This window comes from Parasteatoda tepidariorum, chromosome 10 (assembly GCF_043381705.1).
Source record: "Parasteatoda tepidariorum isolate YZ-2023 chromosome 10, CAS_Ptep_4.0, whole genome shotgun sequence".
NCBI classification, from domain to species: Eukaryota; Metazoa; Arthropoda; class Arachnida; order Araneae; family Theridiidae; genus Parasteatoda; species Parasteatoda tepidariorum.
This window is the reverse complement of record NC_092213.1, coordinates 19,081,176-19,107,932: the sequence shown is the minus strand read 5'-3', so window position 1 is coordinate 19,107,932 and position 26,757 is coordinate 19,081,176. Positions and strand designations below refer to the sequence as shown.

At 29.1% G+C, this 26,757-nt stretch overlaps 3 protein-coding genes across 8 annotated transcripts in view; 2 read left to right on the top strand and 1 right to left on the bottom strand.

Moving 5' to 3' along the window:
• LOC107448972 (uncharacterized) overlaps positions 1 to 2,709 on the bottom strand; it is a 28,963-nt gene extending 26,254 nt beyond the window's left edge. Inside the window, exon 1 of one of the 3 annotated variants that reach the window (XM_016064353.4) lies at positions 2,303 to 2,709. In XM_016064353.4, the coding sequence (XP_015919839.2) occupies positions 2,303 to 2,538 (236 nt within the window). In that variant the 5' untranslated portion in view covers positions 2,539 to 2,709. Of the gene's footprint in view, positions 1 to 1,531 lie in introns of all 3 variants that reach the window. The other 2 variants (XM_043045886.2, XM_071187057.1) reach the window with 2 other exon arrangements.
• A 7,370-nt stretch (positions 2,710 to 10,079) lies between these two features.
• On the top strand, positions 10,080 to 25,294 carry LOC107455994 (uncharacterized). 4 transcript variants are annotated; one of them, XM_043045893.2, is made up of 12 exons: positions 10,080 to 10,218; positions 11,196 to 11,259; positions 14,569 to 14,619; positions 20,505 to 20,708; positions 20,929 to 21,099; positions 21,645 to 21,749; positions 22,162 to 22,233; positions 22,316 to 22,351; positions 22,957 to 23,010; positions 23,401 to 23,636; positions 24,487 to 24,652; positions 25,112 to 25,294. In XM_043045893.2, exons 4-12 carry the CDS (start codon positions 20,621 to 20,623, stop codon positions 25,285 to 25,287), a joined length of 1,104 nt encoding a protein of 367 aa, XP_042901827.1. In that variant the 5' UTR covers positions 10,080 to 10,218; positions 11,196 to 11,259; positions 14,569 to 14,619; positions 20,505 to 20,620; the 3' UTR covers positions 25,288 to 25,294. The 4 variants fall into 4 exon arrangements, with proteins under 4 accessions (XP_042901827.1, XP_042901828.1, XP_042901822.1 ...); XM_043045894.2 differs by lacking the exon at positions 14,569 to 14,619; XM_043045888.2 differs by lacking the exons at positions 10,080 to 10,218; positions 11,196 to 11,259 and having other exon boundaries at positions 14,419 to 14,619.
• LOC139424799 (uncharacterized) lies at positions 15,037 to 18,309 on the top strand. Its single transcript, XM_071187056.1, has 2 exons — positions 15,037 to 15,325; positions 16,839 to 18,309. Exons 1-2 carry the CDS (start codon positions 15,174 to 15,176, stop codon positions 18,160 to 18,162), a joined length of 1,476 nt encoding a protein of 491 aa, XP_071043157.1. The 5' UTR covers positions 15,037 to 15,173; the 3' UTR covers positions 18,163 to 18,309.
• Positions 25,295 to 26,757: the final 1,463 nt, after the last annotated feature.

Here is a 26,757-nt window from a genome sequence, read left to right as displayed (position 1 = left end):
TCTATAAATTTCACAGGGAGTCGAAATTCGAACATTATCTTAAGCGCTATTGTAAATTTATTCTAACGGGCCTTTTTTGTAATTAACATATTTTTTCTTCTGCTTATTTTTTATACAAAAAATTTCTTCACTGAAACTTTTTTTTGGATGACCCAGTTGAAAATGTTCTCATAATTAAAATAAATTTTACTACTAGTACTGTTAAATGCATGTTTTTATTAAATTCAAGTTGAAATTTTATTATGGACAATGATTTTTATGGATTTATGCATTTTGTAATTTAGATACAATTTTTAGCCCAAAATTTTACAATAGCAAAATTGTTTTTGAATACATGGGGAAAAATGTATAGAAATCTACCAGTCATAAATAATTTTTATTTGTAGTGACAATTTTTCAAAATATTTTCCTCCTTTACCATATTTTTGCATGAATTTTTAATATAATTTTTAATTTTCACAAATTACAACTAAATTTTCACAAAATAGGTTACCTCTTAAGACCTAGACAGATCTCTAATTTAGTCATAAAAGTGAAAATGCACTTTATTATTTTTTTAAAGTTATTTAACTTTAAATATCATTAATCCTACAAGAAAACATTGTTATATGAAAAAATCCACTTATTATCATAGATTTATTATATAATAACCATCTTTTGCAGCAGGTTCATTATAAGACATATTATCCTTAAAAATGTATCTCACTTGCCAAAGTCCAGATGTTTCTGGACATGAGCATACCATTATAATAACATGTAGATACAGACTCCATACTACACACAAAAACTTATCCCATCAAATGTCATGTGCTGTTACAATTCCTGTGGATCTGAAACAGATGAGTTATTGTAGTATCTTTTGTAATTAATCTTTTCAACTAAATCAGATTTTTATGGATCATTATTTAGCAAATTATTAATAGGGTGATTTTCAAAAATTTTGTCACAATCCATTTTTCAACTTTCAGGTTAATCAAAAAATTAGAAATGATTTACAATAATTCTTTATAGGGTATGAGCTTTGTTATAATATAATGTATTGATTCATTTCATGTTGTTGCAATTAATCATGTGTTCCTTTTTATGATTCATGGAAAACTTACTTTTATAATGCGCCTCACAAAGAAACAAGAAGGAAAATGACAAAAAACAACTTATTGAAAATCAGGGGACATTTCTGTGTTGATAAAATCGCCAACCCGGAAGTTGAGAAACTAAAAAAAATATTGTGAAAAGAGACCAACTCTAAAGGTGTAACTCGTAGCCACCTCCGAGTTTATATCTACATGTTTTTTTGCTTTTTATTAAATTTGCAAGTTTAAAATCTATTTAGCACCTTGGCTATGGTAGTCGGCGCGAGAGATAACGATACGGAGATATCCACAAAAAATAAGTAACTTGATATATTTGGGAAAGATATCCATACAGTATTCTGTGGCTGAATAACCAATGCAAGAAGCAGCAGCCTGCAAGAAGCTAAAAAAAAATATCGTACAAGAGGACCAACTCAAAGGGCATAATTCCTACCAACCCAGGCAAATCTCTACAGGTCTTTTCTTCTTTTCTAAAAATTGCATGTTTAAAATCCATTTGTCATCTTGCCTATTGTAGTTGATGCGACAGATCACTCTATATCCGCAATGTTTGAGCAATGGAGAGCGGATAATTTCAAATAGGGAAGTGTTAATGTTGAAGAGATTTCCATATCGTGATCTGTGGCAGAGTAATCGGCAAGTCTTGGAAACTTTTGGGCAGTGGTTTGCGAGAACCTAAAAAACACATCACAGTAAGGGACCAACTCGAAAGGTATAACTCGTAGCTACCCCCAGGCAACATCTACATGCTTTTTTTAAAATATTTGCAAGTTTAAAATCTATTTGGCATCTTGGCGATTGTAGTTGGCGAGACAGATAACGGTACAGAAATATCCCCGTATTAAGGTACCTCTTGGAGGCGGTACTACTTGGTGCTGTCTCTCCTATTGTGTCATCTGTCCTCTTCTACGTGACGAAGGTTTATAAGCCTATTTTGAGCACACAAGCCTGAAAATTTATGTAATTGCAATAACCAATAACCAATCCCTGTGTTAATACCAACTACAATCACCAAGCCGTAAACATTTTATTTTACTGAAACTTTTTTTTAAAAAAATTTTTTGCAGAGGTTCGTTTCCTTTAACTTTTTTTAAAGTTTCTGGTGTTTATAGCAAAAGTTGGAGACATTTTGAGCTTAGATACCAATACGAAAATCTTCCCGTTAAGAAGGATACTAAGTAAATTAGAAAACTAATCAATGTTCATGCCTTGTTTTTCTGATTAAATCGCTAATCCTCCCACATTTCAAACTTTCTACAGCTATAAGAGCTCTGAGTGGCAAAAAGCTATAAATAAGTTCAAGAACTTCATTCGGTAATGATTGCAGCCAACATTTGGAATTAAGTTCAATATTGTCCACTTGTGTAAAAGTGTCAGATTTCGGAACTTTAAGCTTTGGGGCAGCCTCGCTACTGGAGAATTTGACCAACTTTCTTTTAGGCATAACATAAAACTAACCGAGACAATGATAAATTATTTTTAAAAAAAATAGCACACATCGATACTCAAAAAAATTCAGAAATCAAATTTAAGTCGATAAAGTTTTGTTATGCATCGACATAAGACACTTTCAATTGCCTATTTTTGTAAGCACAAGCTCTATGTTAAATTGATTGATTGATTGATTTGCTCATTTTACGTCGCACTAGAGCTGCACAATGGGCTATTGGCGACGGTCTGGGAAACATCCCTGAGGATGATCCGAAGACATGCCATCACAATTTTGATCCTCTGCAGAGGGGATGGCACCCCCGCTTCGGTAGCCCGACGACCTGCACGCGAAGTCGAGCACTTTACGGTAAAACAGTTTAACGAGGACCAATACCGCACACCCTCGGTCCCTATGCAGACTGATCCAAGTGGTCACCCACCTGCACACTGACCGCAGCCAGTGATGCTTGACTTCGGTGATCTGCAGGGAACCGTGTCTTAACGATCAGTCCACTGCGGGACAGCTCTACGTTAAAAGACCTTGTTACCCGCTAAATGTTTAGTTTAAGAAGAAAACAACACGCCAGCAGTGGGAATTGCCCTAGAGCATTCATGCCGCATAAGTAACGTCTGAGCTAACGTTTACCACTAGCGGATAACCACCGATAACCATAAACGCCTCGCTACAGCCGTCTATTTATTCGGATCCATCCGCCGTTCAGAGGGCGCTGCTCAGCATACGCATGCGCTACGGGTCTGAAATTCTAATCATTTGCATATTATGCTCTACTTTGCATTTCCTGAAAATTTCAGCTCACTCGCGTAAGTCCTTCATGGTGTTGCAATTTTCATAAACATGAGTTTAGTTAAAAAAATAATCGAAATTTTGTAAAACTTTGTTTTTCCTGTCTCAAGAAGGAAAACAATATTCTAAGAGGAAAACAATTATCTAATTTTTATTTACTCTTCACTTATTGAAGAGCTCAGTTTATCAATGCTCTGCATACGTAACTTTCGATTTACTTCGAGTAATCTAATTTAATCTTTATGAACATTTATGATTTAATTTATGGATGCAAATCACTAATGATTTCATTGACACAGATGATATAATCATTGAAAACAAAAGGATCATTGATTAATACTTACAAGCATCAGGTGAGTCAGCATATCTAACACTTCCGGAGACAGATCAGTACTGGGTGGATTGCTAAAATTCTGTTTCAAGAAGTGGAAGATTCCAGCTCCTCTCAAAAAACTATCAACAGCAGCGTCCATGCCTTCATTCTTTGTTCGATCCTGAAGTTAGGAAACAAATTAATTTTAAAAAAACTTTATTAAATATTTGTTACTCATTTTTCATACGCGCTANTTTCAACTGCCAAAAGGTATAAGTCCTAAAATTTTTAAGATGCTGTCATTATTTCAATAAATAGTTACGTTTTTATTTACACATCCTGAACATATCTTGTTTTTTTGCAGAGTTTACACCTCGAAAAAAGAATTTATACACTTTTCTAATTAAATTAATAAACCAGGAATTTTAAAAACTAATGTATCAAAAAACATTAATTTTCTCAATTTTTGTGTTTTGGACCTAACCGCATTGGCTTCTGAGCGACTCATATATATATATATGCCTTTAAAGGCTAGATAACTCAATAGACTGAGGCTGATTCAAACAGGCATTTTATAAATTTATATTAAGTTATTTAAAATAGTGTTAGTTGGAGTTTTGCATGGATTACATTGGTGGGGTTTCCGGGAAGGGATGTTGGTCTTTGGCACGGATTTATCTAGCCATGAAAATAAGAAAAGCTACGAATTTTTGCTGCTCCTGATATTTAAAGGGGGTTCTGAAAGGGAATTGGTTGAAAGTCTATCGCTTATCTTAATGAAACGTCATTCAAATGGGAAAATTTAGAGATTTTGATTTGCTAAAAGGATGGCGCCACATTCTGAGGCTGGGGAATTTTTGGGACTATCTTAATGTGTACTTTATCTACGAATTATTGCCCATTAACTTCAGAACATAATCTTTTATCTGGTCTCTTGACTTTTTATGACTCTTTGTGAGAGAACGATTTCTATATCTTAAAATTGATAAGAGACATCTATTTCAAGCTTATCATTCAATATAGAAGGACTCGTATGAGGCATTTTATATTACATCACCCCTCTCCGAAAAAAATTTCCTTTCATATTAAATTTAGAACTTAGGGGAAAATTTATGGTTAATTACTTCAACACCTTCCACCAGAATTTTTAATTAAACTACAACAAAACACACATTAAATAATCAATTAAAAAACATTCAAGCAAAACAAAAATAACAAATGTAAAGTAAACGCTATATACAAGAAAACATGCATACCAATTAAGTAGAACAATATGTAATATTAACATCAAAATATCTTCTTTAAGTAATGTATCAAAGTTTATGCACACATAAACATATAACAAAAAGAATTAGAGTCTCTAATTACATTCAGTATTTTTTTTTCCTTGAAAAGTTCTGTGTAGTAACACCACAAAATGCTGTAAGTGAAAACTTTTTAAGTTAATAAAGAAAACAAATTAAAAATAATAAACTTAAAAACGCATATACAGAATTTCATTATCCACATATCTTTTCAAAGTGAATGAAAGAAATAAGAATAGGACACAAATGTGTCGTTACTCTATATAGAATTCAAGATTCTAGTATCGTTAAGGGCTTGTTACTGGATACAACGTTGTAGTTCCCCAGAAAGAGGAAAACAGTTCTGTATCTCAGCAATATACGGAAGATCCTATCTCAAAATATACAACAATGAAAAATATGATTTGTTTATGGTTAGATCATATGAGAAACCTGACCCCGTATTTTTGAATACGGGTAAACACACCCGTTGTAGAAATTTTGAGATGTCAGATCTTCCGTCAAAAAAAGGGTAACATGTTCAAACGAACCATGTACATGACAATTTCATATCATTAAACTTATAAATATTAAATATTTATAAGTTATATAATATTATATAAACTTATAGAAATTATATATTAAAAAATAAAAGTAAATTTGCTATTAAAAATTGTTAGAATTATTTTTTTAATAAATGGAGAGAGAAACTATACAGGTTACATTAAAATAAGAATATCCCAAGTAGCACAGGGATATTGTAACAGCTTTAGTCTACATCGACCGACATTGTCAATATTGGCGAAAATCGAAATTGTGTGTACGATATTGTACGATTCCCGTCGATTTCACATTAAAGATCTGTTTGTAAAATTTTCATTTAAAACTTTATTGCGTTCTTAAATCAAAATTAATCATTTAAAAGACAAAAAATGACGTCAAATTGTTATAATTCCAAAAAATAAATTTAAAATATAAATTTAGAGATATCCGAAACACACTCGGACAATATTTGATATCAATATTGTAATCGTGCTTTTGTCATGACATCGATCGTTTTCACTAAATACTGAAATCTGTGATGTATACCACTCGCAACTGCAACCGTAACCTGATTCTCTTTAAGTGTATTGCGGTCTCTTTAATAAGTGTTTACGTCTTTTGTCCTTATATTTAAATCTGATTTCATCTTTTAAGATATTTATCGCAAGGCATCATGTCAGGTAAGTCGAGTAAAACTCGTATTAAACTTATTAAAAGAAAAGTTTGTAAAAAAATAAAACTTGCTGAAGATGACGCCGAATTAATGAATCTTTTGAAAATGAGCGAACTCGTTGAAAGCTCCAGATCCTCGTCCGATCTTGGCAGGTATGTACTGTTTTTAATCTCTCTTTTTTTATGTCCAAGTTTGTTTTCTACTATATTGCATTACATTATTTAATTCACGAATTCTCAAAAATACAATAAGTTGGCTACGATTTCTAAATTCAAAACTATAAAATAATTTTCGAATCGCAATGTACATTTATTTTAAAATCAAACTTTTTTTGTTTTCGTATAGCAGTGCTAAAAAAATTGAATTTATATTTCACTGTGTATGAATTAGGGCCATTTCTAGTATTGCCGAAATGGATGCAGTACATTTCAAAACATTATTTGCTTTTTCGCCAATGTACTGGCCAAAATTGTTAAATGAAGAGCTTAAATCACAAAAGAATCTTCCAATTACTTCAGAATGTATTAAGAATATCAATCCCTTTTGAAATTATGCTATTTATAAAGAAAAATATTCCCGTTGTATGAAAATCTCCATCTCTTGCGTACTTCTATTGGTTCTGTGCACTATAAAAAGAAGTAGTCAGATTCTGCTTGTTTTGGACCAGAAAAATGTCTGAAAGACTTGAAAAATGACGAATTTGTTCAATGTTTCTCCCATATGCTCATGCTAAAGAAACATATTGTGGAGAGATTTCCGTATTGTGATCTAGGCAGAATAATCGTCAAATCTTGGCAGCAACCTGTGAGAAAATAAAAAAAAATCACAGAAAGGGAAGAATTAGAAATGTATAACTTATAGCCACCCCTTTGCAAACATCTTTGTTTATTTAATTTTTTTATTTGCATTTATTATTTATTTTATTTATTTAAAATCTATTTGCCACCTTGGTGATTGTAGTTGGCGCAACAAATTGCGATATGGAAGTATCTCCCATATCATATTGTTGCTAAATTTTTTTTATCAACAAATAAGATTAAAAACAATCCATAGCTGAATATGTCACTACTTTGCAGCGTCATTTAACTTCATGTGATTTCTGTATTAAGTGTGATAGTGATAAAAGTGTTTTGATTACAGAGGTTTTTCTCTGCTCACTATTTATGCATGAAATTCGTGATAATTGGATCCGTGAACAGTTAATGCAAAACAATATTGCAAAGTTCAAAGATGTTTAAGCAGTATAGAGGATAGCTGCAATCTGGGATATGAGGTCCCAATAGTTTGGTGCAAAGTTTGGACTTCTTAATATTAATTTTACTATTTGCTATCTCTCAAAAAGTACATAAGCTAATTGAAAAAAAAAATATGTATGAAATATTTTTGCTCACAATTTTAAAATTCATTAGTCCAAAAGTAATTTCATGCAAGAAATAATTTTTTGCAAATATTTATTAGTTATTTTTATTTTATTTGATAATGGTCAAAAATTTTGAGAAAAATCTGTTGAGTAGTTAACCAGAAATTAAATTTCAGAAAAGTCAGATACTTAAAATTTGATTTCTCAGGAACTATTCGACTGATTTTTGTATTTTGCCATGTAAAATTATATTCTTTAAAATGATGCAAACATAGTATACCTTAAAATTCAAAGTTTTTTTTTTACCATTGTTAAATAAAATATTAAAAAATAATGAGTTTAAATAAGAGTTTGAGAATCAGCCAGGCATGGGTGCAAGTCTTCCGTCCCCAAGACGGATTTTCGTCTTTCGAAAATGTCCGCAGACAGAAGTAAGGCGGAAACAAGGCAGACTTGAAGACGGAAATCGGAAGAAAAAATTTTCTGTCCATAAAAATATTTTTTAGGTCTACGTTATTGGTCTACTTTCTTATGTCCTGTTGTTGTTTTATCAAAAGACAGATGAATAAATATTTTTTGTACAGTACTTTGCATATGTCGAGGGGGTATTGTGTATAATGAAAAGCAAAAGCATGTTTAAAGCATTCACTTTTTAATCATCATTAAACTGATATGACTTGTTGCTTATTATTATTAACATGTTGGTTCTGTATTTATTTTATGATTGCAGATTTATTTCTTCTGACCACCTGTGATATAACTAGACAAAGTTTGCTATTGTTCCTTGTGGATGTATTTAGCTCATGAATTTTTTTTTACCGACAAAAAAATTTTCAGTTTCAAAATGTTGATTTTGCTATTGAATGCTATGAAAAAATATATCCATCTGTGTGTAATCTATTAAAATAAAGTAATTTATTGGTCACATCTTTCTAGAATAGATTCAAAAAAGAATATAGAAAAGACAAGCATTTTTGTCTCTGTTCTTTTTGCTGTTCACATGTTCGTAATGTAAGTTTAGATTGCCAAGCACTGAAACGTAACTAGAAAGAATGGTAAAGACATCAACCTAAAATTGTTTTTTTATTCCACTCATTTTTTTTAAAGAAATATTAAATTAATACTTTTACAGTTCATATTATTACCTAATAAGTGTTAAAAGATTAATATCATACATTTAAATGACAAAATACTTTGAAAAAAAGACACTCATCTCTCTTCAAATTTATTCCTTAAAACTTTAAGAGAAATAAAATTTCTTTGTAAAATCTATTGGATTATAAGGAAAAACCTTTTTGGTTTTAACTCTTATTTATTGAAATATTTGATGTTATTCAAAATTTTCCTTTAGGTTTCTTTCATATTATTGTTATGTGTGACTTAGAATTGTCGTTTTGTGATTAATGTTGTTGTAGTAAAAATATATTTATCAGCAGTTAATATCTGATACGGTGCACTGTTGTATCACATTTGATCATTTAGTGTTAATCTTAATTATGCATAATTTAAATTTCTCTTCTGATAATTTTTACATAACAAAATTAACTTAAATAATATTATATTTGTTTGATATTAAAGCGTGGATCTGTTTAGAGTACTTAAAAAATGTAGACAATATAGAATAGTAGCATATAATAAGTTGTTGAAGATCCTGCTATGTTTTTTTCATTTTAATCATTTTTCTAATAACTATTTTTTTTAAAAACTTCTATAATGCATAAATTAAATGTTATTATGGTCTTAAGTGATTTTTTTTCACAAATACAAAATTATCCAGAAGCTAATTAAAATTATTTCATGGATTATATTTAGCTAAAAACGAATAATGAACTGAAATATTAACAACTTTCATTTTATTTTTTCCAACAATTATGGCTTTTAAAGTTACTGTGATTTTTGTGAAATAAAATGTTTTAGTTGCATAGGTTAGTAGTAGAGAACAATTGCAGTGTAACGAATTTCTTACAAAAAGTTTTACTATTCTTTGAAAAGTTGTACAACTAATTAAACTTCTTTTTGCAATGAAGTTTTATTGTGCGTATTTATTAAATATTGAAAACTGATTTAGAAATCGGTGGTAAAAATAGAAAATTATCTCAAAAAAATAAATTATTTACATTCAGTATCGTTAGTGCTAGTATCGTTTTCGATTTAATTTGAAATTTGCATTATCATTCAACTTTACATAAAAATAAATTGTTATATTATAAAAGTTAATTTTTCTACTTATGCATTACATTTGGATGGTTTGTCCAGTGTCTAAAATAATATCAAAACATACCTAAGTTATTTTTAAAAGCTTAAATTGTATGAAGCAGTGAGACATGAATGTGTAAATTGCATATTAAAAGAAATCTAAAGCTTTTTTATGTATCATTTACTCTATATGAATGATGCTTGATAAAAATTTATAAGAAACAATATTTTTTTTAATTAATTTTTTAATTGTTAACCATTTTTAAATACACTTCATAGCTTATGATGAATATTGTATCAATGCTAAGAACAAGTTTATGCACATTATAAATAATTAAGTATACTAATTTTATTGTAATATTGTATGTGCTTTACGATAATAATATTCTAAAAAAGTGAAAGTTATTTTCTACCTACAGCCAGACGGCATTGGAACTGTGACTGTTGAAGAGAACGATTTTTTTGCCGATATTAATGAACAATACAGAATACTTCTTGAAAACCAAATTACTCATTTTAGGTAAATATATTACTCTTTTCTTTATAATTTACTCTAAATTAGCTTATTGTTTAAAATCCACTCGCAAATTTGTTTTTCAGTTATCCTCTTAGAGGTTGTCTCTAATATACTCACTTTTTTTTCTCGCTCTAGACTTAGTTAATAGCAAACTTTTATCAGTTTACCTGAAGCAGATAATATTGTTTACATTTCGTTCGGTATGGCCAATTTTTGAAGCTCTACTCATAACTCAATTTTTTTTTTCAATTTAAAATATTGTTTAAAAATTTAATTTGTGACTGTAATATTCATTTTAACATTGCTTTAATTCTTCTTTTAATGTAACTTGTTTTTTCTTTCATTTTTTAATTTTAGTTGATAAATATTCATCATTTCAGGACATTACCTTTTTATTACTTAATTTTTGAGAGTTTTTTAATATTATTTTGCTTACTTAAAGTTATTTAAATAATTAATATATTTTTTGTCTTATAATTTCCAGTTTTTAAGTATTTTTCTCAATTAACATTTAAATTATTTATGGTATTTAAACAATTGAGGAGCTCGGTACAATAATAAAGTAAATCTTTTTTTTTTACTGTGAACAATATAGTCAGTGTAAAAATCAACCATAAATGTAAAATTAATCCTCTACTGTGTGATAAATATTTGTATTGAATAACTATGTAAGGTTATAGATTTTGAAAAGAAATTTTTTTTCTGCATTTAGCTCTCCCTAACTATTTGTGCAACTAAACCTACCTTGTTATATTTCACCATACCCTCTTTGATATATGAGATAGGCTTGTTGATCGTCTAATAAAGTGCTTTGCAAAAAATTTTCTAATAACATAGTAGAGCATCTTCCAATACATCTTTCAATTATGTTGTAAATATAGCTATGTACCATTCATTTGTCTTTTCAATCAAAATGCATTTTGCTAAATAACATATATTTTTCCATCTTTTGGCCAATTATCTATTTTTTTCCTGTTTAGGTATTGCTTCCCCTTTGGTCAACCAGAAGGTGCACTTAAAGCTGCACTTTCTTTTTTGGAGAGGGTATGGGAAATTTTCTTTATTCTTAGTTAGTATTCTTATCTTACTTTGAATATTACTTGTATATACATATTCCTAGGGAAATACATATATTAAAAATGAAAGCTACTTTTGTTGCTCTAAAAATAGATTTCATTTCTTTTTTCTTATCAAAAAATAGAATGTTTCGCTTATAGAAATAGAATGCCAAAAACTTCACTGGCGCTATTTGTAGATTTGCTTCTTCTTTTTCTTCACTAGCTTAATAGCCCTGGGTGGTCCCTGGTCTTCTCCAGACATCTCTTTTGGTGACTTTTCCTGATTTTTGCCCCAAAAGTGTTGCACAATTTATGCGTCTCATCGGGAATCTGCCTTAAAGTAGAGTACTTTTCAAGTTTGCCAGAAATATTTTTAAAGCAACAATCTTCTTTCATTTTGGTAGATCTATCTATCTCTATAGATCTTTTTTTCCATCAGGTTGTCTATAGATCTTACGAAGTTATAGTATAGATCCTTTTCATGGTCTGTTTGCGTGGATCCTGCCAAGTATAGAGCGTGAAATCTCTAGAGCTCCCTTATCACATAAAATTAGAGCTCAAGTCTGTGATAAATAAGTTGGCTAATTAACAGTTCAGTAATTTATATTTAAGAAACTTAGATTTTGATAGCTCTTCAAGCCGTAAAACATCTGCTTACAATAAAAATGTTTTTATGTATTTCTGAAGGCAGACTGCTCCATATCATATAATTTCTTTCACTAATTTTTTGTGAAAAAAGGAGATAAAGTAAATGCTGGAAAACAACACTAAATTGTGTGTAGTTCTTCGTGATGATATTAAGTAATTATAATTCTATATGTTACTGGCAAAGTTTGGAATCTGTTGTTCTATAGAATGCCTAGGCCTTTTATATAATGTCTAAAACTAAATACAGGGTATCTGGGCACCTGGAAAGTCATGAAATGTTATGGTTTTAACTATTTTTTAAAAAAAATCAGGGATTTAGATTGCTGAAAAATCTAATTTTTAAAATTGAATTTACTCCCCCCAATCTCACCACCACCAATATCACGGTGTTCGGAATATCTAAATTTGTAACAAAATCCCTACTCACAATAATATTTTACTAAAACATGAAATTTTTTTTATCATGTTCTTTAAAAATTATGGCGTTCTTTCAAGAAAGGAAAGAAAAAACATTTCTAGAGTGAATTATCTTTAAAACTTCTGTGATTTCAGAATTTGTATTATTATTTTTATTTTATCAATTTAAAATTCTAGCTGAAACAAACCAGTCATTGGCAAAAATTTTTTTCAATTCAGAAATGAGAACAGAAAAATCAGGAGTATTTCTTTCCTTTCTGATCAACAAGAAAAGTACCTTAAACATATAATTCTGCAGAAAAAAAAGAAAGAAAAATATTTCCTTTTGTATTTTTTTCAGCTGTTTTATTGCTTCAACTCTTTCTTTACTCTGTTTGTTAAATTTGAAATCCATAAATATTAAGATACAGAGTACAACAGTTTTGGTTACACCTATCATTTCAATTAATGTTATTATAATGCTTTTTTAAAATTATTGTGTTTTTGTCGGAGAAAATAGTAACTAATTGTAAGTAAAATAGTAATAGTAATCATGAAAAATTCTTGGAATGAGTCATGGATTTGAAAATTTAAAATGTAGCATATACCCTTTAAATGGCAATGTGTGAAACGAATTAAGTATTTACAAAAAAAATTTAAGTGTTTTAAATTTAAATTAAAAATAAGTTCAGTTTACTATACTGTTTAATATGAATAATCTTAAATAGATAAATTATTGTATATCTTGGGGTGTAAGTCAGCCCAATTTTCGATTACAAGATATCAAATTTCTACTGTGTCAGGTGTATAAGTCAACCGAATAGGAAAATTTCTAAAATTGGAAAATAAATAAATACAATTATTACATTTCTCTGAATATGATACATTTACCCTCAAGTAAAGATGATGTTTGCAGGGCTAGGCATGAGTCACTTTTCTCACTTAATGTCAGTATCTTAAAAAATAGTAACTTTTATTTACTGTTTTTAAGGCTTAGTCACTTATCTCACTTTTTATTTTAATTTGACAACCCCCCCCCTCATTTCAACCAAAAGAAAGATTTCACATTTCCCTAAACCCATGATATTACAATCCTCTTGCTATAGTAAAGAAGGACTCACCCAAATAGGTGAGGCATATAGAAGAGGATTGAATGGGTAAAGAAAAATAGACAATTTCCACTTTCAAATGAATTCCTCTTGAAATGCAAGAGAGCCATTCACTGTATTCAGAAGTTATTTTATTCATCTATCATAACTTTTAATTTCTTATCTGCTGCAGAACAAGAAATTTTGTGGTTTTTCCTTGAATTGAATTTCCTTTTTATTTAGAGTTCATACGTACCTTAAATGTGCTTAATAGAGTATAATTTTGCATCATTGAAATTAAGCACTGTTAAAAGGGCTTAAAAGTTCTTACTTGTTCTTCAAAAGAAAAAACGTAAATAAAATCTTAACTTTGATGTTATATTTTTTATTATTATTTTTTTCCCCTTTTTAAAAATTTGATTCTTTTTTAATAAGATGTTATTATGTCATGCAAATTTATGTAATGTATTTTGGATGCTTAGTTTCACACCGTTGGATGTTTTTTTATTTTTTTTTATTATTATTATTATTATTTTTATCTCAGTAGCTGTTAAAAAAATTTTCAGTCCTTTCTATCTGGTTTTTCAAATTGTGCTGCCTGCTTTAAAACTTGAGAAAGCATTCCTTTCAGCCTATCTCTCTTTCTCAAAATAGAAATGTCATTGCTTGGTGTTTTTTGCATTTAAAACCAAGCAGTTTATGTCAAGTCCTGCACTATGAGGATTTGAAGACTGCTAATTTGCTAAAAAACTAGAAAATAAATAAAATGAAAAGTATTAAATAAAATGTTTTGAAAAGCATAGGATTCATCCAAAAATTTTAAGTTCATCATCAGTCTAAGGGACTTCATCAGTTATTTTTGATTAAGTTTTATTTATATTTTGTCTTTGAAAACATTTTATATATTCATTATTATAGGTAAAAATTATTACTTATAATATTAATATAATCTCATTGTATTTTTTTTTATTTTTCTTTTAAATTATAATTATTACTTTAAACAACTGGCTAATTATTAAACTGTGTGTGTCCTGAATGTAAATTTTCACCCTTCAGTCATTTCTGATCTAAATGTATATCTTCTTCTTTATAATTTATGCAATTATTTCTTTATTCTTTTCTTTTGTTCCTTTTCTCTTTGTGCTGCAATTGGCTTTGTGTAGGAACTGAAGCTGCAAAACAACAGCAGCAACAACAACCTCCTGAAGAGCAAGGTAAACTTTAGAGTGTGCTAATTGAGCTTTAAATTTACATTTTTCCTGTTATTTCTTTTTGTGTTGTATTTATGTAGCCCAAGTAGCACAGGGATATTGTAACAGCTTTAGTCTACATCGACCGACATTGTCAATATTGGCGAAAATCGAAATTGTGTGTACGATATTGTACGATTCCCGTCGATTTCACATTAAAGATCTGTTTGTAAAATTTTCATTTAAAACTTTATTGCGTTCTTAAATCAAAATTAATCATTTAAAAGACAAAAAATGACGTCAAATTGTTATAATTCCAAAAAATAAATTTAAAATATAAATTTAGAGATATCCGAACAACACTCGGACAATATTTGATATCAATATTGTAATCGTGCTTTTGTCATGACATCGATCGTTTTCACTAAATACTGAAATCTGTGATGTATACCACTCGCAACTGCAACCGTAACCTGATTCTCTTTAAGTGTATTGCGGTCTCTTTAATAAGTGTTTACGTCTTTTGTCCTTATATTTAAATCTGATTTCATCTTTTAAGATATTTATCGCAAGGCATCATGTCAGGTAAGTCGAGTAAAACTCGTATTAAACTCATTAAAAGAAAAGTTTGTAAAAAAATAAAACTTGCTGAAGATGACGCCGAATTAATGAATCTTTTGAAAATGAGCGAACTCGTTGAAAGCTCCAGATCCTCGTCCGATCTTGGCAGGTATGTACTGTTTTTAATCTCTCTTTTTTTATGTCCAAGTTTGTTTTCTACTATATTGCATTACATTATTTAATTCACGAATTCTCAAAAATACAATAAGTTGGCTACGATTTCTAAATTCAAAACTATAAAATAATTTTCGAATCGCAATGTACATTTATTTTAAAATCAAACTTTTTTTGTTTTCGTATAGCAGTGCTAAAAAAATTGAATTTATATTTCACTGTGTATGAATTAGGGCCATTTCTAGTATTGCCGAAATGGATGCAGTACATTTCAAAACATTATTTGCTTTTTCGCCAATGTACTGGCCAAAATTGTTAAATGAAGAGCTTAAATCACAAAAGAATCTTCCAATTACTTCAGAATGTATTAAGAATATCAATCCCTTTTGAAATTATGCTATTTATAAAGAAAAATATTCCCGTTGTATGAAAATCTCCATCTCTTGCGTACTTCTATTGGTTCTGTGCACTATAAAAAGAAGTANAGTCATTAGGTAACACAAATAAATACATAAATCATTTTGATTCAATAAATAAGCATATTAATGAATAAGCTAATCTGTATTTTAGTGAATGGGTGGAAAAATTTTTTTTTTTAATTTAACAAAAGTCTGCTTGAACAGCAATTTAATTTTAAACTATAAACTTTTCACAAAATTTATTGTCATGAAAAGAAACAAAGAAAAAAAAGATAACCAGATAAAAGTAAAGTATATATAAATGTTATTTTCATAATCTTTTTCAGACATCCTATAGATACATTTCGTACATAAAAATGACTGTTTCATACATTTTATGGAAGACATACTTACTAAAAATTTAGGAGATGTCAAGACCCCATCTTCCGTGAGAAGACGCGTATCTTCCTGAATTCGTAGGCGAACATGATCCAAAGCTTCAGGGCTGCGGTCGTACACCCGAACTTCATGTCCGTGGTAGGCTAATTCTCCTATGAATGAATTAAATGATAAAATATTTATGGGAATATCATACAATACAGTTAAATAAATATATATATTTGGATAATTAAGAATTATCCTTTTTTATTAGATTAACCATACACTGAGTGAACCATTTAATTTAAAGCAGGGCATTTCAGCCGGAAAAAAACCTCTCCCAGGAAAATTGCTGAATGGCAAAAATTAAAAATTATCATTACAATTGTTTAGCAATTATAATTATAAGAATAGCTTAAATTTAAACAAGGTATTTTTTAAAAAAAAAAAAAAAAAGAATTAGTGAAGCTTTTAATGGGTATTTACTTCTGAAGAATGGTAAACAAACTAAGATATCCTGAGATAGAGAAGTTGAAGGTTCGCAACTAAGATATATATATATTTTTTATGCTGGCTTATCTAAGCATTTTAAATTTTGGGTAGTTTAATTTCAAACAAAAAGCACACTCTCGATTGTTAACATTTAGACTTATGTTTAAAAATATATGGTAATCAGTTAAATTTTTTCATTTTAGCAATTCAATTTATGTTTCTTTTATTTTTTTTATGTAGGATTGGGGAAAATACTTCTGCATCAGATGTAGGAAAGGAAAGTCAGTTCCAGCCTCACGAGCTAAATGTCGAAGAAGATTTTGGTAGCTTGAATGCTTCAATAATCCAGCCTCATGAGCCAACTGATGTAGAATTGGGTTCTTTAAATGCTGCACAAATTGAATTGGAATCTTCCGATAATCCTGTTCCATCAGTTTCAGTGGAGGAGCCGGAAAATGTTCCGAGCATTATGGTTGACAAGTCTTTGTCTGAAAAACTGAGATTTTGGGCAGTTACAAATAAAATCAATCACAAGCAACTAAAAAATCTTTTGAGTATACTAAAAGAGTATCACCCAGAATTACCTCAAGATAGCAGAACTAGTTTAAAAACTGCTGGAACAACAAATATTCAGAAGTTAGCCAAGTCAGAATTTATTTATTTTGGGATTGGGAAGAACCTCTGTAATATGAATTTGGAAAAAATTTCTCCCAATAGAGATATTCAACTGCGGATAAATGTGGACGGCTTACCTTTAGCCAAAAGCTCAAGGATACAGTTCTGGCCAATTTTAGGGCTTATAATCTTTGAAGTCAAAGTTGCTCCTTTCTTAATAGCTTGCCACAGTGGGCTATCCAAGCCTAAATGTTTAAATGCTTTTTTTAATGACTTCGTTAGAGAAGTCAAGGAATTATCGTCTGAAGGATTCATACAAAATGATGCACATTATTCATTTTGTATCATACAATTCAATTGCGATGCCCCTGCCCGATTTTTTGTTAAAGCCATTAAGAATCACAATTCCTATTGGGGCTGCGAAAAATGCATTCAAAAAGGAAAATCTATTAATGGCCATGTTAAGTTTTTAAAAATGACCAGTGCAAAGAGAACTGATGGGGATTTCTCTGACTTTCTTCAATTTCAACATCATGCTGGTAGATCCCCATTGTTGGATTTGAAAATCGGCATGATCAGTCAGTTTCCTTTGGATCCCATGCACTTGGTAGACTTGGGTGTGGTAAGGAAACTGCTGATGTTTTGGATTAGAAATGGGATTAAAAAGAAAGAAAACAGCACCAGAATGAGTGCCAAACAAGTTGAAGAGATATCAGACAGGCTTGTTTCCTTTTCTGAATGTATGCCTTCAGAATTCAGCCGCCCACCTAGGTCTTTAAAAGACATTGACAGGTGGAAAGCGACTGAATTCCGACAATTTTTATTGTATCTTGGGCCTGTTGTGTTAAAAGATATACTGCCGACATGTCTTTATGATAATTTTTTAAGCCTTCATGTGGCAATTTCTACTTTAGTAGTCCACCTTTATCTTCTGATGAAGAATATGTAAAGTTTTCCGAGCAGATGCTCTTATCTTTTGTTGAAGATGTTGGTATTTTTTATGGTAAAAAGGCCATCGTCTACAATGTTCATAATCTTTTACATCTCGCAGATGATGTTCGCCTGCATGGATGCCTCTCTGAATTCTCATGTTACCCTTTTGAGAACTTCCTTGGTGAAGTAAAACAGCTATTAAGAACAGGGTCGCATCATCTAGCCCAGTTATCAAAAAGAATTTCAGAAAGGTATAATGTTGAATCAACTACCCCAGTAGAAAAATACAAATGGCTTAATCCCATTAAAATCATTCGAAATAATGAGTTTGAAAGAGAATTTGCTAGTGTGGTAGTAAATGGCATACAATATTCATCAATCAAAAGAGACAACTGTTTTCTTTCAAGTGGTGAAAAATTTTATTTGATTAAACATGTGATCAACTGTTTAAGTGAAGAATGTGTTTTCCTCTGTAATGAGATAACCGTTGCAGGACCATATTTTAATACACCGTGTTCCTCAGAAATAACTTGCATTTTCTTATATGATAAGATTCTGAGCAGCTTAGTCAAAGTGAAACTTAGTGAAGTTAAAGCCAAATGTGTGCTAAATTGTCACTTTAAAGTTCTTATTGCTTTAAATCACTCATTGTAAAAGTGTTAACTTCTTTGATTTAAAATCTCTTGATTTAGCAGATACCTTGTATATAGAGTTTGTTTGAAAAAATTTATATATAATTAAATATTAGCTAAGTTCCATTTAATAAAACATATAATGCTTGAAATTTATTTTATTAAAATATAAAGTGTTTTTATCGTGTTCTTTAAACATCATGGTGTCCTTTTTAGGGCGAATTATCTTTTAAACTTCTGTGATTTAAAATCTCTTGATTTAGCAGATACCTTTATACAGAATTTGTTTGAAAAAATGTATATATAAATAAGTATTAACTAAGTTCCATTTAATAAAACATCTAATGCTTGAAATTTATTTTATTAATATATAAAATGTTTTTATCGTGTTCTTTAAACTTGGTGTCCTTTCTAGGGCGAATTATCTTTTAAACTTCTGTGATTTAAAATCTCTTGATTTAGCAGATGCCTTTATACAGAATTTGTTTGAAAAAATGTATATATAAATAAGTATTAACTAAGTTCCATTTAATAAAACATCTAATGCTTGAAATTTATTTTATTAAAATATAAAATGTTTTTATCGTGTTCTTTAAACATCATGGTGTTCTTTCAAAAAATGAAAAGAAAAACATTCTTTCTAGAGCGAATTATCTTTTAAACTTCTGTGATTTAAAATCTCTTGATTTAGCAGATACCTTGTATATAGAGTTGGTTTGAAAAAATGTATATATAAATAAATATTAGCTAAGTTCCATTTAATAAAACATCTAATGCTTGAAATTTATTTTATTAATATATAACATGTTTTTATCGTGTTCTTTAAACATGGTGTCCTTTCTAGGGCGAATTATCTTTTAAACTTCTGTGATTTAAAATCTCTTGATTTAGCAGATACCTTTTATATAGAGTTTGTTTGAAAAAATGTATATATAAATAAATATTAGCTAAGTTCCATTTAATAAAACATCTAATGCTTGAAATTTATTTTATTAATATATAAAATGTTTTTATCGTGTTCTTTAAACATGGTGTCCTTTCTAGGGCGAATTATCTTTTAAACTTCTGTGATTTAAAATCTCTTGATTTAGCAGATACCTTGTATATAGAGTTTGTTTGAAAAAATGTATATATAAATAAATATTAGCTAAGTTCCATTTAATAAAACATCTAATGCTTGAAATTTATTTTATTAATATATAAAATGTTTTTATCGTGTTCTTTAAACATGGTGTCCTTTCTAGGGCGAATTATCTTTTAAACTTCTGTGATTTAAAATCTCTTGATTTAGCAGATACCTTGTATATAGAGTTTGTTTGAAAAAATGTTTTTATCGTGTTCTTTAAACATCATGGTGTTCTTTCAAAAAATGAAAGGAAAAACATCCTTTCTAGAGCGAATTATCTTTTAAACTTCTGTGATTTAAAATCTCTTGATTTACCAGATACCTTGTATATAGAGTTTGCTTGAAAAAATGTATGTATAAATAAATATTAACTAAGTTCCATTTAATAAAACATCTAATGCTTGAAATCGTCTCTGCTTTTTTTTTGTCTACCCTTGAACTATTATATTTCTATTTGTAATTTTTATTTTTTTCAAAACTTTAAATTTTGAGAATTTATTGTTTTTATTTTAAATTATTTATTATTATTTTTTTCAATGCTTTGCTTTGATTCATGTAATTAATATATATTTGGAAAGTAAGTGCAATATGTTCTTACAGGACAAAAACAGTATGCTGTTGTTAAATTTGGCGGAGCAGAGAATATTGAAGTAGTGCCAACTTCATGGCTCATTAACAATGATACACAAATAAAATGGCCAGCAAAAAAGTCATTGATGTTTGCTGCAGGGTGCATCAGAGAATGCGTCAAGCCACAAGAAGATTGGGAGGACTATAACATAGGAAAAGTTTGCAGTTTTCATAGTAAATAAATTTTATTTGTAAAAAACTTTTTTTATTTATAAATTGACTTAAAAAGTTATAGAAAAGTGTTTTAAAGTTCTTTTTTTTGTATCATAAATAAATGTTCTTACAGTGTATTTGAATAAATAAAAGAAATCTAATTTCTTTTATTTTTTTAAAAAAATCATGAACCCTGCGTAAAATTTATTGAAACTAATGATTTTTTTCCTTCTAATTTTAGAGAGTTTTAAAAGTGCACATAATAGAGCTGAGTATGCTCTTGATACATCAACTATTGAGTCAGAATCGTCATCCTCAGAGGAAGAAGAGCTTATCCGTAAAAGGAAAAAACCATCTAGATATTGCTCAAGCAGTGAAGAAAAGACAAAAAAAATCTTCAGATTCTCTAATGGTAAATACTGTTGCATTTTAGGGTAATATGTTTAATTATATTACAGTTTTAAACAAATATATTTATGAGATAGTTAATTTACTTTTATGGGATAGACATTAATTAATAGTGCTTTTAAGTTTAAGGCTGTTACCTCTATCTCCGTTGCAAATTTAATTTTAAAAAAAAGTTTTAGTGTATTACACTCAGAGCAAAGCTTTGTATTTTAGTTATGTATGCCATTTTTCTGTAAGAAATTATCTAGGCTTTAAAATTGACAAATAGTTAAATATTTAAAACAAGAATTAGGATTGAGGACACTGACTAAAGATAAATAAAACCTTCCATAGCAGTTTTAAATAACTATTACAAATTAACAGTGGTTTTAAAAATAGTGTATTTGCTAAATAGTATTACATCTTGTGTTGACAGATTCTTTGAAAAAACAGCCTTAAATTAATGTCCAGCTTTTAAACATATGTTTTGTGTTTTTTAGTAGGGCACCCATCTTAAATTTATTTTAATATTATTGTGTATTTAGTTTTTTCATGTGGTACTTTTAACAGGTCCTTTAAAATCTTCACTGGCATCTGCTTTCTCATCTGACGAAGAGATTGCTGAATATCAAACTACAAAAAGGTTTTGTCCTCCGCCTGCTCCTATGTCAAATGGTGGGTTGTTAAAACTTCTTAAGCTTGCTTGCATGTCTTTTAATTATATGAGTATAAGTTATTAGTTAAATTTATACAGAAAGACAGTATCAAGTGTTTTTAATAAACAAAACTGTAGGAGTGAAGAGTCAATAGTTTGTTTTATTGTGTAATATTTTAATTATGTAACAAATAGAGGGAATTTTTTTATCGTTTGTATAAAACATGACAAGGAAACTGCATAAGTTAAAGAGTTAAACAAAAAAAAAAAAATAATATTTAAAGCTCTGTTTAAAATCTCAAAATAATATTTTAATGTACTATTAAATGGAATTTTAAAGTACATGTAAGACTTTAAAGTATCGTTTTAAATGTATGACTGATTAAGTACTGTTAAATCAATTTTGCTGTTATATAATTGATTTCTTTGTAGTTTTAACATGCCCTCAAGGAGGATCTTCCTCTCAAAGCCTGGTTGGATTTTCCTCTCCAAGCCCTCAATCAGGTATGTTTTCTATCTTTTATTAAAGGATATATATATGTATGTATATTAAATTTAGTTGAATTTTTTACTACCTTTTTTCTAGAGTCTTTGATTTCTCCTAAACCAACTTGCAATAAAGGTAAAGTTAAAAATTATTAAATGTATTTTCAGTTGATTTTACTAGGATATTGTGTATTTTAATTTATCTTAAAATAAAACTGTTGTTCCTGCTTTCCTAGTTTGACAAGAACTTCTCCAAATAGTAGACTTGCGCACTGGCAGTCTTTGTTGTTATTATAAGTCACTTTTAATAAAAATGTTTTGCTTTAGTATAGGTAGGGAGAATCATGTCCATAACCTAAAACATTATAGATTAATGTGAGATATTTTTTAAGTGGTAATAAACTTAGGCATAAATTTATAAAATAAATAAATTTTTTAGAAAACTTTGGTTAGAGCTCAAATGCTTTTCCAAATTTCTTGACTTTTTTATGTTTGTTTGTACTACTTGTATCTAGTGGTAGAAAATAATTTTTTTTCACTTACTGATACATTATATTAACTTCTAAAAAATATTTTCTGAAACTACGGAAATTCTGTAAGAGCTGGAGGGAAATTCTGTAAGAGTTGGAAGGAATGGCCATATAATTTCTTCAATTCTCTTGCATTAGAAATTACTGTATCTTTGTTTCCTTAGCAGCAAACAATTACAGAAAACCTAATTAATTTTGCCTTTTTTTTCAGGATCCTTGGTATCGTCAAGAGTTGAATTGAATTCCACCATAAATAATAAAATGTGTAAGTGACCAATTGATAAACTAATTATTATCTTAATTGTAACTCATATTTATACTGAACTAACTTTATTAACTGCTGAAAAGGCAAACAAAAAAATTTCTGAAATTTTTTAATATTGTGTTTTTAAAAAGAAATAAACCATTGATTTTTTGTTTAATATAAATATTTAATTTAAAAATGTTTTTTTTCTTCTTCTTTGTCTGCCGTATGGATAAGCATTTTTCGATATTACTGTTGACAACAACAATAATAATTTTATGTGTAAAAAGTTTATTACATAGCAAAATTAGAAGTGACAATTTACATTAAATCGAATAGTTTGTTTTTCATTGTCCTGCTAAAATTGTATTCAAATAGATTTATCTTTCTCAACTTTAATATTTTTTTCAGGGGAGCAAGTTTTTTCAGTTTTAGAACAGATAAAAGAAGACGTGAGGGAGGTTAAAGAAAACCAACTGAAAATTCTAAATCAGCAGATGAGTGCAAGTATTGTACTAAATAATGGAACTGCCTCATCTGTGCTTATTGAGCTTCCAGAGGATATAAATTTCCCCATTACTAATGATGAAGCACTTATGCAGTTGGACAATAAATTAAGAAAAGATGTCAACCTGCAGTGTTTGTTGGTACTGGAGCTTTTTATATTTTTACTTGAATAACAACTATCCCGACAACTTTCAATTTTTTTCGAGGATGGTTAACTAAGAGCCTATAATCTCGTAGAATCACCGACTTATTAATTTACAAAACTTATGACTCATTGGTTATCTTTTAATTATGTGTCTAGTGTTTGCATATTAAAAAACTGCTTTTCATGCTATTTAAAATTAGTATTTTAAAAAATGAATTACCATTTAACAAATTACCCGTTTGTCCCATTTAGAAAATTCATTTTTTCGGAATTTAACAGCTTTGTTAATTAAAGGTTTAGCTGTATTTCCTTTAGCTTGCAAAACTCCTCATTACTAAACCCTTCATAAGTTTCTCTTATAGTCAACACATAAAGAAGTTTTGTTTTGCTTTTAATAATATTTCACTAATTTAATGAAAATTTAAAATATGTAAATGTAAAGAAAAAGCTGAAAAAGTTTTTTCTTGGTCAGCTTATGAAAGACTTAGAATAACAGTCCATGAGCACTGGTCAAATTTGTCTTATTTTATTTGTCAATTTACTACAAGATAGACGTGAAAAGGTCAGATTACAAAGGTTTCGGACTCTTATATTAAATGGGATAAAGTCGGCTTATAGGGATTTAACTGTATATGAATTTAACTCTGGTAATAGACTTTACTTAGTTGTCAATATTTTTGTCAGTACAATCATTTTAATGAAAACTTATTTTATCAACACAATGTTTTCAGCATTATTCTAATATTTTTTTAATATGTCTCTATTTGTGATGGCGGCATTTATAATAAAACAATGTTAACCTGTGATATATTTTGAAATGCTTACTCAATTATTATTTTTTTTAGATTAATTATTTTGAAACTATATCTAATGGAAAGAGTATCTATGCATTTTTGCTGAATTTGTGCAGAAGGCTTATCAGCATGGAACTGGCTATGACATACAGCAGATTAGGGCGCAAAGGAAAGAAGTGTTTTGAAAACCTAACTGCCATGACGAACACCATCTTGGGTAATTTTATAGAATTTTAGAATTTGTATTAAGACTTTATTTTTTAGCATGTCAATTATTTATTTTAATTTTATAAAGAATCTAGTTATGCTGTTCTGAAAAGGGGGGGGGGAAACGAAAGCAAAATTTATTGATCCAGGAGATAGAAAATAACCACCTTCTGTCCCTATTTATAGTTCAATTCTTTTGTAAGCATTTAATTTATTTGCTAGCATGTTGATTCAAGTTGTCTTGCAGCTCCAGTTAGTTGTGTATTGGTTTACTTTTTGCATTTGTTTTCAAGCTAGAAGCAATTTTATTCTCTATGAAAGAATTGTCAAACTAGAGATGAGTTCAAACACTGCTATTAATATTTGCTTTATGCTTATCTCTTTTTTAGTTCATGTAATGTTTTCAGTATAACTATTTTTCTTTTAATTTAAAAGTAATAATCATAGTTCATGTCTTATTATTTTTCAGCTGCAGCCTTAAAACGCTTCAAAGAAGCAAGCAGGCAAGACATAGCCGAAAAGTTTGGTAAAGTTCTCGCTACTGCCAGCGATTGGGAGGGCAGAAAGACAACGAAAGCTACAAGCAGCACAGACTCTTTATTTTTGGAAACTGTAGAATGTATTAATGAGTATAATAAATTGTAGAAAATTAGTGTTACTCCTTACTGTTTAATAAAGTTATACATTTGACAATCATAGTGGCCTTATGAGATAATGATAACACCTTTTACTCGACAAATGCCTACAGTAAAAGAGATGTTAGCTAACTTAACGCTCAAATATGCCACCTAGGAAGAAGGGCGGATTCATGCCTTTGGCCCATAGCTTTCCTCCTGTTTTCAGTTGTATAAGAATGTACTATGCTATTTTAAAATATTTTGATTTATTTGAAAATCAAGACAGAAACTAACATATTTCCTTCTGCTATGACTCTCCTCACGCTAATGGTGAAAGCATGCAAAGTATTGACAGAGGTAGAGTTCTGCTCTTAGCCTTTACTTAGAACTCCTGTTATTTTATTATGATAATTTGAGTGTAAATATTACATTTTTAAATTAGATGCTGTGAAGATTAGGAATGTTGTTTTCCATGCATGCTATTTTAGTTAAATACAGATTATACAATGCTAAAGATTTTTAAACGTCCCAGCATTAAAGTTTATCATTCTAACTTAAACATACTGTAATTTTAATCTACAAAGTAAAATGAAGATGCGATAAATATTGCTCAAATCACTAAATATAATAAAATTACTTCAGTGTATAAATGTCTGTTTGTACCCTGAAAAAGAGAAGAACACATGTAACAAAACTATTTAATTTCTAGCTTATTTTCTAGAATAGTAGTAAAATATACACAAAAACTTATTAAATGTTATAACGTATACACATGACTTATAGAAAAGCAATGAAGAAAAAAGAAAGCTACAAACTTTAAAATTCTGTTATTTAGTTTAAAATGAGTTATAACTCATTTAAAATTATAAAGTTGATAACAAAACTGCGCTGTAGCGCAGTTTTGTTATCAACTTTTCTCTGGTTACAAACAGGCATGAATATTTTCAAAAATAACGTAATTTTGGCGATTGTCGGCATTCCACAGCATTCGGTTTTTTAATATCGTGTTGACGATGTCAGTCGACATAATACAACGTTTGTAAATGCAGAGAGATGTCGATCGACGTTCCCCAACGTTTTAACAATGTCGAACAATATTGTATTGCAATATTGAATATACGTTCTAAAAGGGGTCCATTTTTATATTGTACAATATTTCGCTACGATATTGTACAATGTTCAAAGCTAAGTTTTTACGATATCGTTTTTGTGAATTGTGCTACTTGGGTAAGAAAGCGTTGATTAAAAGTATCGTTGATAGTTTTAGATTTCATCCTAGTTGCGGTAACTTGCTTTTTGCTGAAAGAAAAAAAGTAAAAAAAAGGAAATGTTGAAAGAAAAATAAGTAATAAAAATAAAGATATTTAATATTTCTCAGTCATAGATAACACGATCTATTTCTATTTTCAGCAAAAGTTTTATCTCCTTATAAAATTAGAGTTAATAAGTTTAAACGCTTCACTTTTACCAGAAAACTAATAAAAGAAATTAACTGCTT